The sequence below is a fragment of the Homarus americanus genome, unplaced genomic scaffold, assembly GCF_018991925.1.
Source record: "Homarus americanus isolate GMGI-L3 unplaced genomic scaffold, GMGI_Hamer_2.0 scaffold367, whole genome shotgun sequence".
In the NCBI taxonomy this organism is placed as follows: domain Eukaryota; kingdom Metazoa; phylum Arthropoda; class Malacostraca; order Decapoda; family Nephropidae; genus Homarus; species Homarus americanus.
This window is the reverse complement of record NW_024743709.1, coordinates 3,366,091-3,381,090: the sequence shown is the minus strand read 5'-3', so window position 1 is coordinate 3,381,090 and position 15,000 is coordinate 3,366,091. Positions and strand designations below refer to the sequence as shown.

The 15,000-nt window shown below is 44.0% G+C and overlaps 1 protein-coding gene across 1 annotated transcript in view; it reads left to right on the top strand.

Annotated features, from left to right (window-relative positions):
* LOC121877447 (CCN family member 1-like) overlaps nt 1-15,000 on the top strand; it is a 51,580-nt gene that overhangs the window by 31,880 nt on the left and 4,700 nt on the right. Inside the window, exons 3-5 of the mRNA XM_042383211.1 lie at nt 6,183-6,390; nt 6,736-6,827; nt 7,734-7,863. Of these exons, the coding sequence (XP_042239145.1) occupies nt 6,183-6,390; nt 6,736-6,827; nt 7,734-7,863 (430 nt within the window). The remainder of the gene's footprint in view (nt 1-6,182; nt 6,391-6,735; nt 6,828-7,733; nt 7,864-15,000) is intronic.

The following is a 15,000-nucleotide window of genomic DNA, read 5'->3' as shown; positions in this document are numbered from 1 at the left end:
ACTCGACACACTACACCTTGAATCTGTCACCTGGTGAATTACTGACTACATACATCTCTCTCTCTTCTCCTTCCTTCCTTCCTTCCTTCCTCTTCCTCCTTCTCTTCCCCCCTTCTTGTACTCTTCTTTCTTTTCCTTCTCTTTCTTCTCTTCCTCCCCTTATCCATTTCCCCTTTCTCCTTCTCCATCTCCTCATTCACCTTATCCTCCACCCCTTTCTACTTCTCCCCTTCTCTTCTTCCTCCATCTCCTCTCCTGACCCGCCTCATCACCTCGCCCACCCCCTGACCCACCTCGCCCACCCCCTGACCCACCTCCTACTGGTCCCTGTGTCCACATTCATCATTGTAGATCAAAGGAGAAGACGAGCGTGTTGAGTGAAGGCCTCTTAACTATATTACTAGGGTAAAACTATGTACTGGGGAGGAGGAGGGGGGAGAGGAGGGTGTGGGAAGAGGAGGGGGGAGGAGGTAGTTGAGTGGGAAGAGGAGGGGGGAGGATGGAGATAGATAAACAGGAGGAGAGAATACAAGTAAGACATAATTGAGTCGAACAAACGTACACATGTAAAGGTGCCTCTCTCTCTCTCTCTCTCTCTCTCTCTCTCTCTCTCTCTCTCTCCTCAAAACCACCCACACGCTACACTAACGCTACCCACACAATATCCAATCCACACAGTGTCTCACAACCACCCACATAGTGTATCTGAGAACAATTTAACTTTACATTGTATTTTGTTGAGGGAAGGGCGGCGGCAGGGGGAGGGGGGGTCGGAGTTTACATATGACGTCACCAGCGGGGGGGGGGTCGTTCCTGATTGCCAAGCTTCACTGTTGCAATATTCCCGGCCAGGTTAGGGGCTATGTGCAACTGAATATTACTATGTATACATGGATATACATAATCTAATACGTTTTTATTCATGTATACTCTCTAGTGCTTTTAAGAGTTATGATATGTATACTTTAATATACTGATTTTTATGTTTTAAGACCTGTAGTATATGTATGATTATAGTATAGTATACATAAGTTAGTATATACGTAAATTATCAGGCAATTTATAGTATGTTTAACAGAATTATATAATTTAATACATTCATGTATTTTTTACCCTAAGTGCATTAGTGTATGACATGACAGTATATGACACAAAACATGCCAGTGACAATAACATGACATGACAGTAAGCTGTATAACATGAACCACCGCAAGACATGACAGCAAGCTACATAACGTGAACCACCTCATGACAGTTTATGACACAAAAACATGACACTAACAGTACTATTTCTGGTTGTGGACAGTAAAAATATGACTTATGACCACAGGGTCACATAACCCCACCGGCCGTTCATGTATTTCAGCGCATCATTTTGACGTTATATAAATCACTGTATCGACAAATGATCCATCATATGTGTGGGTGGGGCGGTGGGGGATGCGGGGGGTAAGTGGGGGATATAGGGCGGGGAGGGTAGGTGGTGTTGGGTAGGGATGTGGGAGGGGGGCGCAGTTGCCGCCTTGTGACTGGGGCGCTGCTGAGGGTGGGGGGGGAGGAGAGGGAGGAAGGAAGGAGGAGTGAAGAAGAAAAGGAATGAAAGAAGAAGAAGGGAAGGAAGACGAAGAAGAAGAAGAAAAAAAAAATGTTTGATAGATAGTATTTTGTCCACCATTTACATCAGAAAAGCTAAATTGATTGAACCTGGTGCTATACTATATAGGTTTGGTGGTGGAGGTCAGAGAAGTAATCAAGAGTCATATGGTGAATTCAGAAACTACACAACACCGGCCAGTTAACGTCCATTCGTGTGTGAAGAGAGGAAATCACTGGCTCTTGTGTAGTGTAGTAGTTTTGAACCACACCACAGTCACGCCACCACAATCACGCCCCAAACCCACGCCACCACAACCACACTACCACCGCCGCCACCAACTTCAACGCTAAAGGTCAATAGTAACCACGTAACAGCCCCCCTGAACTGCTCTCGACTTAACGACGCAGGCAACTCACTCAACTGGACCCAACATTTCACGTCGTCATTATATCTGAGTTTCTGAACCTCTGTAATTTAACTCTATATTTTTTGGTTTCAAGTTTATCGTCCTTGTTATAGTGTACGAGGTGAACCAGAGATTAAGTTGTGATATATTGACAGTAATGTGTTGTGAGAGACCACGAATGTAAACAAGAACGCTGCTAAAGGACGCTAGTTGATGTTCCTTTGTTTTGAGAGTGACGATTACATCTCGACTGTGTATATATTGTTGACGTGGGTGAGAAAAAATAGATACAGGAAGAGAGAAAAAGATAAAAATATATTTGTTCTTCCTTTAAACTGTCACCATCATAATCTCGTACGAGGATAAATAATTTCTTTAAACCTTACATAAAATCGGGGAGAGTGAAGGTATGTGTGGAGGGGAGGTGGACATGTTGACAACCTCCCGAGACAGTGTTTGTAAGAGGTAGTTTGTCCCCCTGACCTTTGTGTACAGTTAAAAACACAAGATTATTTTACCTGCTGGGAAGGGAGTGAGGGGGAGGGGGTGCTGGTGGTGGTGGAGGAGGAGGAGTGGGGATGGTGCAGGAGGTGGTAGTCCTGGAGGAGAGGAGGTAGTGGTGGTGGTGGAGGGAGGTGGTAGTGGTGGTGGAGTGGAGGGGGAGGTGGGGTGGTGCAGGAGGTGGGGTCCTGGAGGGAGGGGAGGTGGTGCAGGAGGTGGTAGTCCTGGAGGAGAGGGGGTGGTGCAGGAGGAAGCTATTGTCTCTTCACACAAGGAGTAGAACACAACAGAGGCTGGGGAAGGATCTTAATTACTCCCAGGCTTCATCCCTATTCAGTTCTTACTCATTCCCCAACCACTCCTTGTACCTCCCTCAGCGACCCCACTCATCCCACTCACTTAATCCTCCACTCATTTTCCCTCCTCCCACATATTCTCCTCTCCTCCCAAACTCATCCCACGCATTCCCCCACTCACTTTCACATTCCTCCCCCACTCATTCCCCACTCACTTTCACATTCACTCCCCACTCATTCCCCTCACTTTCATTCACTCCCACTCATACCCCACTCACTTTCTTGCTCATTCCACACTCACTCTCCCTCCTTCTCATCCCAGCGGCCCCTCCTCCCCCTCCCTCACTCCCCACTCATTTCTCCTCACAAGCTGGACGTCCAGAGAACCAAGACCAGCAGATATTAACAGATTTATACAGTTAACAGATTTCAACGGATTTCAACAGGTGTAAACAGGTGTAGCTCATTAAAACATGTGTTCCTGGCGCTGGTACGTTGACTATGTAAACCAAATAATTCAGTTTAGTCATTAATGTCATGTTGATTGAATTATGATTACAAATTGCTTCACGATAATAATTTGCTTCATGATGACATCCTTCATGATAACAAAAACTTGCTTCATGATAACAATAATCGCTTCATGATAACAAAAACTTGCTTCATGGTAACAAAAACTTGCTTCATGAACACAAAAATTGCTTTATGATAACAAAAAATTGCTTCATGATACTTCATGATAACAAAAACTTGCTTCATGATAACAAAAACTTGCTTCATGGACACAAAAAAATTGCTTCATGATAACAAAAAATTGCTTCATGATAACAATAATCGCTTCATGATAACAAAAAATTGCTTCATGATAACAGCTTCAGACACAAAATTTATAATAATCGCTCATGATAAAAAACTTGCTTCATGATAACAATAATCGCTTCATGATAACAAAAATTGCTTCATGATAACAAAAATCGCATTATGATAACAAACGCTTCATGACAATAAAATCTCGCATCATAAATTCTTGCTTCATGATAACAACAATCACAACAATAACCTAACCTAACCTCACACCTTGATGTCTCTTTCCCCTAAACATTGAACCTTGACCTCTGACCCCAAAATCAAAAGCAGTGTTAGAGGTCATCCTACTAACACACACAGGTACCTAGTTTCAACACCCGGCAGGGCGGAGGTAAACATTGGCTTGTCTGGGTAGGAGACGGGAGCTGACAGATGTGTTGTTTTATTACCCTGACAGTCTTTGGGTAGCTGTCACCATAATGTTATAATCTCACGTGCTATTGTTACCCCTAGTTGAGAGGTGGCTGATGTGTGGTGGGTCTCTCTCTCTCTCTCTCTCTCTCCCCTCTCTCTCTCTCTCTCTCTCTCTCTCTCTCGTGGTGATGGTGGAGTATTCGTGTGCTGATTGTATTGCTCCAACGCCATTCGTTATTGCTCCATGTACGTTATTGCTCCCATGTACGTTATTGCTCTCTTATTGCCCACTTACCCTGCTTATTTCCCATGCATTATTGCTCCCATGTACGTTATTGCTCCCATGTACGTTATTTCTCCCATGTACGTTTATAAAGAAAGTACCAACCCTTCAATATACAGACATGAGGACAGTGCCACCACACGTACACCGTAGGTATACAGTGCCACATATCTTCACATGAAACATAATGCCACACAGACAATGACAGTGCCTCGCTTGTATCAGACAGTGCCACATGCCATCAGACAGTGCCACATATCCTCACACACACACACACACACACACACACACCAAAGGCGGTAACATCCTCTCTTGCAATATTTTCCCCACTCTTGTGTTATCATTTGCAACATTTCTCAACACACTGGCGATAATCCCCCCTCCCCTCCTCTCTTACTCTCTTACTCTCTCTCTCTCACATCACCCAAGCATTTCCTCTCCCTTCTTCCCTTCTATGTTATCTATCTCCATTTTTATTCTATGTTTCCTCCTCATTTATCTTCAGGTTTTCATTCACTCTCCTCCCTCTCGTCTCATTCAGATGTAAACAAACTTTTCTCTCTCTCTCTCTCTCTCTCTCTCTCTCTCTCTCTCTCTCTCTCTCTCTCTCTCTCTCTCTCTCTCTCTCTCTCTCTCTCTCCTCTTCTCCCTTTTCGTCACTTTCATTTTTATTTTGTGTCTCCCTTCCAAGATAAGAAATGTGAAGGAGAGGTGTTTGAATGCTGTGTAAGGGAGTTGAATGCTGTGTTAATTGAGTTTTCTGTTTTGCATTTGTTTTGAGTTAGGGACATAGTTTAGTGTGTGTGTGTGTGTATGTGTGTATGTGTGTGTGTGTGTGTGTGTGTGTGTGTGTTGTGGATATTGATGGATATATTTCATCTTTGTATTTTTCTTATAGTCTGAATTCCCTCCACTTTGAGATCCCTCCATCCTAGCCTCCCTCTACTCCACCGCCCTCCACCTTGACCTTCCTCCACCCCTCCTCCCTTGACCTTCCTCCACCTCCTCCCCCCACATGGCCTTCCTCCACCCCTCCTCCCTCCACCTTGACTCCTCCACCTGCCCCCTAGTGGTCGTCAACAACAACACACGTAACCAAACACTGTGTTTGTCCAGACATGATAATCAGTGATTTACTCTCCCAACTTTTTGTGTTTGTCTTCAATTAAGAAGTTTTTTAAAACATAAATTCGGTGTTTTTTTTTCTGTACAATTTTAAATGTATATTAAAATGTTTTCGGGCCATTATTAAAAGTAATGGCGGAAAAATACAAAATTATTATACGTTTCCCTTGGAGATATTTTCCACTACAGCTTGTTGATAATTTATATTAGTACACGTTATATACATACATACATACATACATACATACATACATACATACATACATACATACATACATACATACATACATACATACATACATATATACATACATACATACATACATTCATACATACATACTGTACATTCCTATATTCCGATTCTATAATTTTTTAGAAGAACATAACTTAACTCACGATGTAATATACCTGGAGAATAAAAAAAAAATCATTGGAACAAACCCAGGGATTATGATACACAAACCAGCCATTGAGTGAGTGTTGATGTTGTTACGGTCAGCTGCACCGGGAAATATTTCACAGTGTTGCCTCTGCTGCATCTGTTCAATGGTATTTTACATTCATTAGCGAAATATTTCCCCACCCATTCAGGAATCAGTGAGCGTCCCACATCAAAAACTTACTGCATTTGTTGCCTACATTCCTCATTTTCTCTTCTCTTCTGTTTCCTCTCTTCTCCTCTTCTCTCTTCTCCTCTTCCCTCACCTGCAGCTGCCACATCATGAGACTCACTCCCACCTTCCTACCCGACAGATCCGCGCCCACTGTGTGTACCCGTGTGGGTGTGGGGGTGTACCAGACTGTGACGTGGACGTGCGGGTGGTGATAGACGGGTGTGGATGTTGTTGGCAGTGCGCCCGTCAGTTGGGACAGCCTTGTGACGGTGCCACCTTGTGTGACCTGGCACTGGGTCTTACCTGTCACTACAACTCTACTGCGGATCCCACTGGCACTTGTCAAGGTGAGTTGACCTTCACCTGAGAGTCTCGTGGGTCAGGTTAGTTAAAGTTAGGTTAGGTTAGGTTAGACTAAGTTAGGTTAGATAAAGTTAAGCTTTGATAGATTGGGTTAGGTTAAATTAAGTTAGGTTATTGTAGGTTAAGTTAGGTTGTTATATTGGATTATGTTAAGTTCGGCTAAGTTAGATATAGTAAAGTTAGGTTAGGTTAGGTTAGGTTACGTTACGTTACGATAGATTGTTACATTAAGTTAAATTTGGTTACCTTAAGTTATATTGTGTTAGGTTAGGTTAGGTTATGTTAGGTTTAGTTAAGTATTTGTTAATGTAACATGCCGTACCTTACAGAGGTACGGCCGGCCAAATGTACCGTCAACAACCGTACCTACGACCACGGCCAGACCTTCACCCTTGACTGCCGCACCCAGTGTACCTGCCAGGTGAGTTGAATGTGTGTACATACCTGCAGGTGAGTTGAGTGTGTGTACGTACTTGCAGGTGTGTTGAGTGTGTGTACGTACCTGCCAGGTGAGTTGAGTGTGTGTGTACGTACCTGCAGGTGAGTTGAGTGTGTGTGTACGTACCTGCAGGTGAGTGTTGTGTGTAAGTACCTGCCAGGTGAGTGTGTTAAATAGCGCCCTTGTAATGAGGAGAGGCCTTAGCTTACACACACACACACACACACACACACACAGGCTATAGAGAGACATATTACCTTTATGTGTATGTAAGTAAATAAATCCAGTTCAGTCCATATTGAACTAGACCATTATAGTGCCATGTTGACCATTATAGTGCCATGTTGACCATTATAGTGCCATATTGACCATTATAGTGCCATGTTGACCATTATAGTGCCATGTTGACCATTATAGTGCCATGTTGACCATTATAGTGCCATGTTGACCATTATAGTGCCATGTTGACCATTATAGTGCCATGTTGATCATTAGAGTGCCATGTTGACCATTATAGTGCCATGTTGACCATTATAGTGCCATGTTGACCATTATAGTGCCATGTTGACCATTATAGTGCCATGTTGACCATTATAGTGCCATGTTGACCATTATAGTGCCATGTTGACCATTATAGTGCCATGTTGACCATTAGAGTGCCATGTTGACCATTATAGTGCCATGTTGACCATTAGAGTGCCATGTTGACCATTATAGTGCCATGTTGACCATTAGAGTGCCACGTTGACCATTATAGTGCCATGTTGACCATTATAGTGCCATGTTGACCATTATAGCGCCATGTTGACCATTATAGTGCCACGTGGACCATTACAGTGCCATGTGGATAATTACAGTGCTACACTGACTCCTCTTGACCCTCTACAGAACGGGACGTACGCGTGTGTGTCACTGTGTCCTAGTGAGAGCATCCTACCAGGCCAACAGTGCCACAACCCACACCTGGTGACAGTGCCAGGACAGTGCTGCAGGGAGTGGATGTGTGACAGAGATCCAGGTCAGTGGTGCCAACCCTTCCTGACCTAACCTAAGCTGACCTGAACCTAACAGCAACACCCACCGTAGACTCAAAGTCTCTCTCTCTCTCTCTCTCTCTCTCTCTCTCTCTCTCTCTCTCTCTCTCTCACTGAGGTATTGTCAATCTGGTAGCAATTTATTCCACTGATATTCACTCGCTGTCAATCCTGAAAACTATAAACTTCAAATCTTCTTTCATTCACTACTTTATTTTTCCTTTGATCAATATTCTTTACTTTCCTTCTTTGATCAATTCTTTACTTTCCTTCTTTGATCAATTCTTTACTTTCCTTCATTGTTCAATATTCTTTACTTTCCTTCATTGTTCAATATTCTTTACTTTCCTTCATTGTTCAATATTCTCTTCTTTCCTTCTTTGATCAATATTCTATACTTTCCTTCTTTGATCAGTATTCTTACACTGATCACAACCTTTGATCATCTAGAAACAATATATCAACGGAATGAGCAAAAGTCGTCATATAAAATAAATGTTTTTTCGTTATTTTTTTCTTCTATTTTTTCAACTATTTATTCTGAGTAAAAATGTCGTTTGTTCATTCGTATATTGCTGTTCATATGTCTGTCTCTATCTATCTATCTATCTATCTATCTATCTATCTATCTATCTATCTATCTACAAAGCTGTGATAGTGGTGGGTGGTGGTGAGGGTGTACAGCTGTGGTGGTGGGTGGTGGTGAGGGTGTACAGCTGTGGTGGGGCGTACAGCTGTGGTGGTGAGGGTACAGCTGTGGTGGTGGGTGGTGGTGAGGGTGTACAGCTGTGGTGGTGGGTGGTGGTGAGGGTGTACAGCTGTGGTGGGGCGTACAGCTGTGGTGGTGAGGGTGTACAGCTGTGGTGGTGGGTGGTGGTGAGGGTGTACAGCTGGGTGGTGGTGAGGGTGTACAGCTGTGGTGGGGCGTGCAGCTGTGGTGGTGGGGTGTACAGCTGTGGTGGTGGGTGGTGGTGAGGGGTGTACAGCTGTGGTGGTGGGTGGTGGTGAGGGTGTACAGCTGTGGTGGTGGGTGGTGGTGAGGATATAGCTGTGGTGGGGCGTACAGCTGTGGTGGTGAGGTGTACACCTGTGGTGGTGGGTGGTGGTGGTGTACAGCTGTGGTGGTGGGTGGTGGTGAGGATGTACAGCTGTGGTGGGGCGTGCAGCTGTGGTGGTGGGGTGTACAGCTGTGGTGGTGGTGGTGGTGAGGATGTGACTGTGGTGGGGCAGCAGCTGTGGTGGTGAGGTACAGCTGTGGTGGTGGGTGGTGGTGAGGTGTGCAGCTGTGGTGGTGGGTGGTGGTGAGGATGTACAGCTGTGGTGGGCCGTACAGCTGTGGGTGGTGAGGGTGTACAGCTGTGGTGGTGGGTGGTGGTGAGGGCGTACAGCTGTGGTGATGGGTGGTGGTGGGTGGTGGTGAGGGGTGTACAGCTGTGGTGGTGAGGGTGAAGCTGTGGTGCTGTGGTAGTGAGGGTGTACAGCTGTGGTGGTGGGTGGTGGAGGGTGTACGGCTGTGGTGGTGGGTGGTGGTGAGGGTGTACAATGGTGTGGTGGTGGGTGGTGGTGAGGGTGTACAGCTGTGGTGGTGAGGGCGTACAGCTGTGGTAGTGGTGGTGTGAGGTGCACAGCAGCTGTGGTGGTGAGGGGTGTACAGCTGTGGTGGTGGTGTGCAGCTGTGCAGCTGTGGTGGTGGAGTTAGTAAGGGTGTGTAAGCTGTGGTAGTAAGGGTGTAGCTGTGGTGGGGTGTACAGCTGTGTGGTGTACAGCTGTGGTGGTGGGTGGTAGTGGGGTGTGTGTAGCTGTGGTAGTAAGGGTGTAAGCTGTGGTGGTGGTGGTGGTGGGGTGTACAGCTGTGGTGGTGGGGTTGGTGGCTGTGGTGGTGGGTGGTAGTAAGGGTGTGTAAGCTGTGGTAGTAAGGGTGTAGCTGTGGTGGTGGGTGGTGGTGAGGGTGTACAGCTGTGAAGGTGAGGGGTGTACAGCTGTGGTGGTGGGGGTGTACAGCTGTGGTAGTGGGTGGTAGTAAGGGTGTAAACCTGTGGTGGTGGGTGGTGGTGGCAGGAAGGGCAACAATAGTACATATCCTCTCTGTGTTTACCGAGTCCAATGTCTTGTCACCAAACACATCGACTTTGAAGTTTTACCTTTGATATAGTGGAATATTATCGGTAATCTCCCTTTATGTATTCTTCCTTTATATGTATACGAGTATGTATATGTCTCTTTTATGTATATTGTTTTTATGTACCGTTTGGGGGAGGCGATGTAGATAATTTTGTGGGTAAAGGCATTTTTTGTTATGGATGGTAGTGTGTAAGAAAATGCCTCTGGTGTGTGTGTGTGTGTGTGTGTGTGTGTAATAACAATAATAATACTAATTAAAGTTTATTGAAAGAGCTTGGCAGCCAGAAGGCTGTGTGTGTGTGTGTGTGTGTGTGTGTGTGTGTGTGTGGGGTACACTCATTGCTTCGTTGCTTCACTGCTAACTGGAGGAGGTGGAGAGGAGGTCGCCTTGAGGAAGATGAGGTAATAATCTAGAGGAGGAGGAAGAGGTTTGGGGCCTCTGAGTCAAGGGGGAGAGAGGGTAGAGGGAGAGACCTCACCTGATGGTAGATAAAACACGTCACCTCTACTTTGATCCTCGCTGACCTAACCTAACCTGACCTATCCTAACCCTAACCTAACCAAACCTAACATAATCTAACTTAACCTAACAATAACCTAACCTAACCTATCCTAACCCTAACCTAACCAAACCTAACATAATTTAACTTAACCTAACAGTAACCTAACCTAACCCCTCTTATCACAAGGTTAAGATGATAACGCCACTTGCTATTACTTGATACTAATGTCATTCTCGAGCATTGAGTGCTACTTGGGTTGAGTCCCTCGAGTGTGGTTAAGCACTATCTTGTGTTTACGTAACCATAAGGTTGCCAGACACCACCACCACTGAGTTTGTAATCAATGTTATGTTAATATTATTTTTGGGGGGGTTACGTGAAGATTTAACCCATCTCAGTTTGTTTCACCTGTTGATTAAATACCCTAATGCTACCTGGGGGAGTTAGGTTAGGTTGTATTGGTTAAGTTAGGTTAGGTTAGAGTACATTACGTTACTTGACGCTGTGAAGTTGTGATGACGTCAGAAGTGAGTATACGGCAACAGTCGGTACTTTTTTTAATCAACCTTCTTTTGTTTCAATCATCTGTCCAGGTCAACTGTTTAGGGACGGGAGTACACAGTGAGTAGACAGTTCCCTTCTAGTAGTCTGGCATCAGGGTGCGTAACGATACCAGACGACCATTGTTGAGTTAGTGCTGAGTTGATCGTACGTCTGGCAGCGATTATGGTGAGGCATACGATATCACCTTAGGCAGCGAAGGTAAACAAACACTTGATATTCATTAAAAAAAACATATATACTCTGGTAATTAAATAAAAACAACCCACAGGTATTTGAGACAGACAGACAGACAGACAAGAAAGAGAGAGACAGACAGACAAACAGACAGAGAGAGAGAAGATCCTAAAATGAAAAAGAAATAGCAAAACATTATTTCTTTTTTCAACTGACGGGAAAGTCGTAGGAGGGATCTGAAGTAGTGAGGATAAATGAACAGACATCATGGGCTGGTATAACAGACATCATGGGCTGGTATAACAGACATCATGGGCTGGTATAACAGACATCATGGCTGTATAACAGACATCATGGGCTGGTATAACATCATGGATATAACAGACATCATGGGCTGGTATAACAGACATCATGGGCATAACAGTACATCAGACATCATGGGCCAGTATAACAGACATCATGGGCCGGTATAACAGACATCATGGGCTGGTATAACAGACATCAGGGCATGGGCTGGTATAACAGACATGGGCTGGTATAACAGACATCATGCCGGTATAACAGCAGACATCATGGCTGGTATAACAGACATCATGGGCCGGTATAACAGACATCATGGGCTGGTATAACAGACATCATATAACAGACATCATGGTATAACAGGGCTGGTATAACAGACATCATGGGCTGGTATAACAGCACATCATGGCTGGTATAACAGACATCATGGGCCGGTATAACAGACATCATGGGCTGAGTATAAACAGACATCATGGGCCGTATAACACATCATGGGCCGGTATAACAGACATCATGGGCTGGTATAACAGACATCATGGGCTGGTATAACAGACATCATGGGCTGGTATAACAGACATCATGGGCTGGTATAACAGACATCATGGGCTGGTATAACAGACATCATGGGCTGGTATAACAGACATCATGGGCTGGTATAACAGACATCATGGGCTGGTATAACAGACATCATGGGCCGGTATAGCAGACATCATGGGCTGGTATAACAGACATCATGGGCTGGTATAACAGACATCATGGGCTGGTATAAGTGTGTCTCTCATCTTCTAACTCACTGAGAATATTTAGGAAAGTCTTAAGTTACATTGCGGACACAGCCAGAGAGAGAGGTACTGAGAAACCAAGTTCTTAGGGATTTTGGAGTCCTTTAGGGATTCTGGAGTCCTGTAGGGATTTTGGAGTCCTTTAAAACCTACAATAACATCCTGGATATATTGAGAGTATAAGGTTCTAGGGATTCAGATACCTTATGATGTGGAGTTGAATCGCCTTTAGGAGGATTACATGTAGGGTTTAGTTATCATTCCCCTTCTATTGTGTATAAGGGATTGAAGAACAGCTGATACTCTCACTGCCGTCTCCCGTTACCACTCCGATGCTTACTGTCGCGTTCTGCTTTCTACACGATAATTGTATTTTCGTGTATCAAAACAAACAGTAGAAGAATCAAATAGAGAAAAAAATGAGAATTCAGACCATGAATAAACACACACACACACACACACACACACACACACACACACACACACACATCGGTCACAGAGTCACATAGGTAAATGTTTTAACGTGTGTGTGTGTGTGTGTGTTCAGTGGTCAGTGAGAGCCAGAGCCATGTTCAAAGTGAGCTTCCTGTCGTGGTAATCTCTCACTTTTTTTTTAATCCATTTTAAACGAGAATAGAATTTTGCGTCGGAAATATCAATTAGTCCCCAGGGGAAGGAGGGTAGAGAAGGGGAGCTGATAATTTTTACCTTCAGTCTGGGACAGTATTAGAGGAAGCCGACTCTCTCTCTCTCTCTCTCTCTTTCTTTCCCTCTTTCACTACCTCTTTCTTCCCTTTCACTCTCTCTCCTCCCTATCCTTCCTATAGCCTCTCTCCTCTCCTCTTCCCTCTCCCAATCTCCCCTCTCTACCACACACACACACACACACACACACACACACACACACACACACACACATTTTTTTAACCTGAACTAACTTAAACTCAAAGCTTCAAGCTCTCCTCCTCCTCCCCTCCCACTTTTTATCTTCTCATTTCTTCTCTTGTTCTTTTCCCTCCCTCCTCTTCCCTTCTCATCCTCCCTCACCCTCCCCAACATCCATTCTTTCCCCTCATCCTCTCCCACCCACCTCCCCTCCTCCCCCACCCTCCACTTAACCTCCCACCTCCAAGAAGAAAGAGGGAGGAGGAGGTAGGAGAGAGCCAGAGGGCTAGCTAGGTATGTGTGCCTCCTCCCGGATATTTTCAGGTTCACTGCGAATCGTCTAAGATGGCTCTCTCTCTCTCTCATTTTATCACCACCAGCTGACCGATAAACCACGAATACTTTAGTGACTTTTTTTTTCTCTCTCTCAATTACTGATGTGTTTTATACCGTGACGATATCTGGTATTTTTTTCCGTGTGTCTTTTGTTTTTATGGTGTTTATACTTTTTCTTTCAGTTATATTTAGTTTTTTCGTTTTTCTTTTGTTTTCGTCTTGTTTAATGGAGTATGGGTTAATATTTTTGGATTTCTGCGTGTGTGTGTGTGTGTGATGTGTGTGTGTGATGTGTGTGTGTGTGTGTGTGATGTGTGTGTGTGTGTGTGTGTATCAATCCCCGTTTCATAAATTCTTTCCTCTTGTATAAAATCGTATAAATTAACGACTAATATGGACGTAATATTCATATATGCCAAATACTATCTATATTTTTTTAATGACTAATTTCTATTCAACCATTAATACCCAATATGTTGTTGCAAATAGCGCGACATTAATATCTGGTGTGACTGATGTTATTGTCACCAGCGGGTCCTCAGTCCCGGTGAATATATGTTTTAGATCATCACAGAATTTGTGAATCTAAATTATTGAAAAGTTGTTTATCTACTAATGTGAATATACATTAAAAGATTAAATTTATTTATGAAGAGTATTTAAATTTATTATTAACAACAATATCGATCAATTTTGTAGTTAAGTAGCAATTAATTTAGGTTCGTATGGATGAATTGAGTTTACGTGTCTTATTAAACCATAAAAAACTTTTAGATGTAACAAAAAATGAAACATTTTAAACGTATAATTACCTTGGGGCTCAGCGTCTTAATAGCATCATGCATTAAAGTTAATTGGAAATGTGAAAAGGGAGAGGTATTTAGCTAACTGGTTAAACGTACAACAAAAAATGGAGCCACATTTACTACGCTAAGACTATACAATACCTGGATAGATTTTGTTTGTGTTTAATAATAATAATAATAATAATAATGATTGCCCCGCGTTTAACGAGGATGGCCGGCCCAAGGGCCACCAAGGCGTGAATTTGTTTAAGGTGTAGAAGTTGTCGCCAACAACAACCACACCCTGAGTTAACGAGCTGCATGACCCAGTGTCAAGGAATAGTCCGAGAAGACCGGACAACTCTAACTGTACTGGCTAACCATTACCCCGGAATACGATCCGCAAATCGATTAACATCCAGGTCCCCAATTACTGCTGAGTAGACAAGCAGATGGCGTAAAGAAACTTGCCCATAGTTTCACCCTGCCTGGGATCGAACCCGGGTCCGTGCTTGCGAGGCGAGAATGCTCACCATTACATCACAGGTCGCCACAAAGGTTAACACTTCCATCTTCTCAAGGAAATTCCGTACCATACCCCGTACCTCCTAAGGGTCGGTCGTTCTCGCCTCATTAGTTGGGTTTAGTTGGTCGAGCGTAGTGTTGTAACC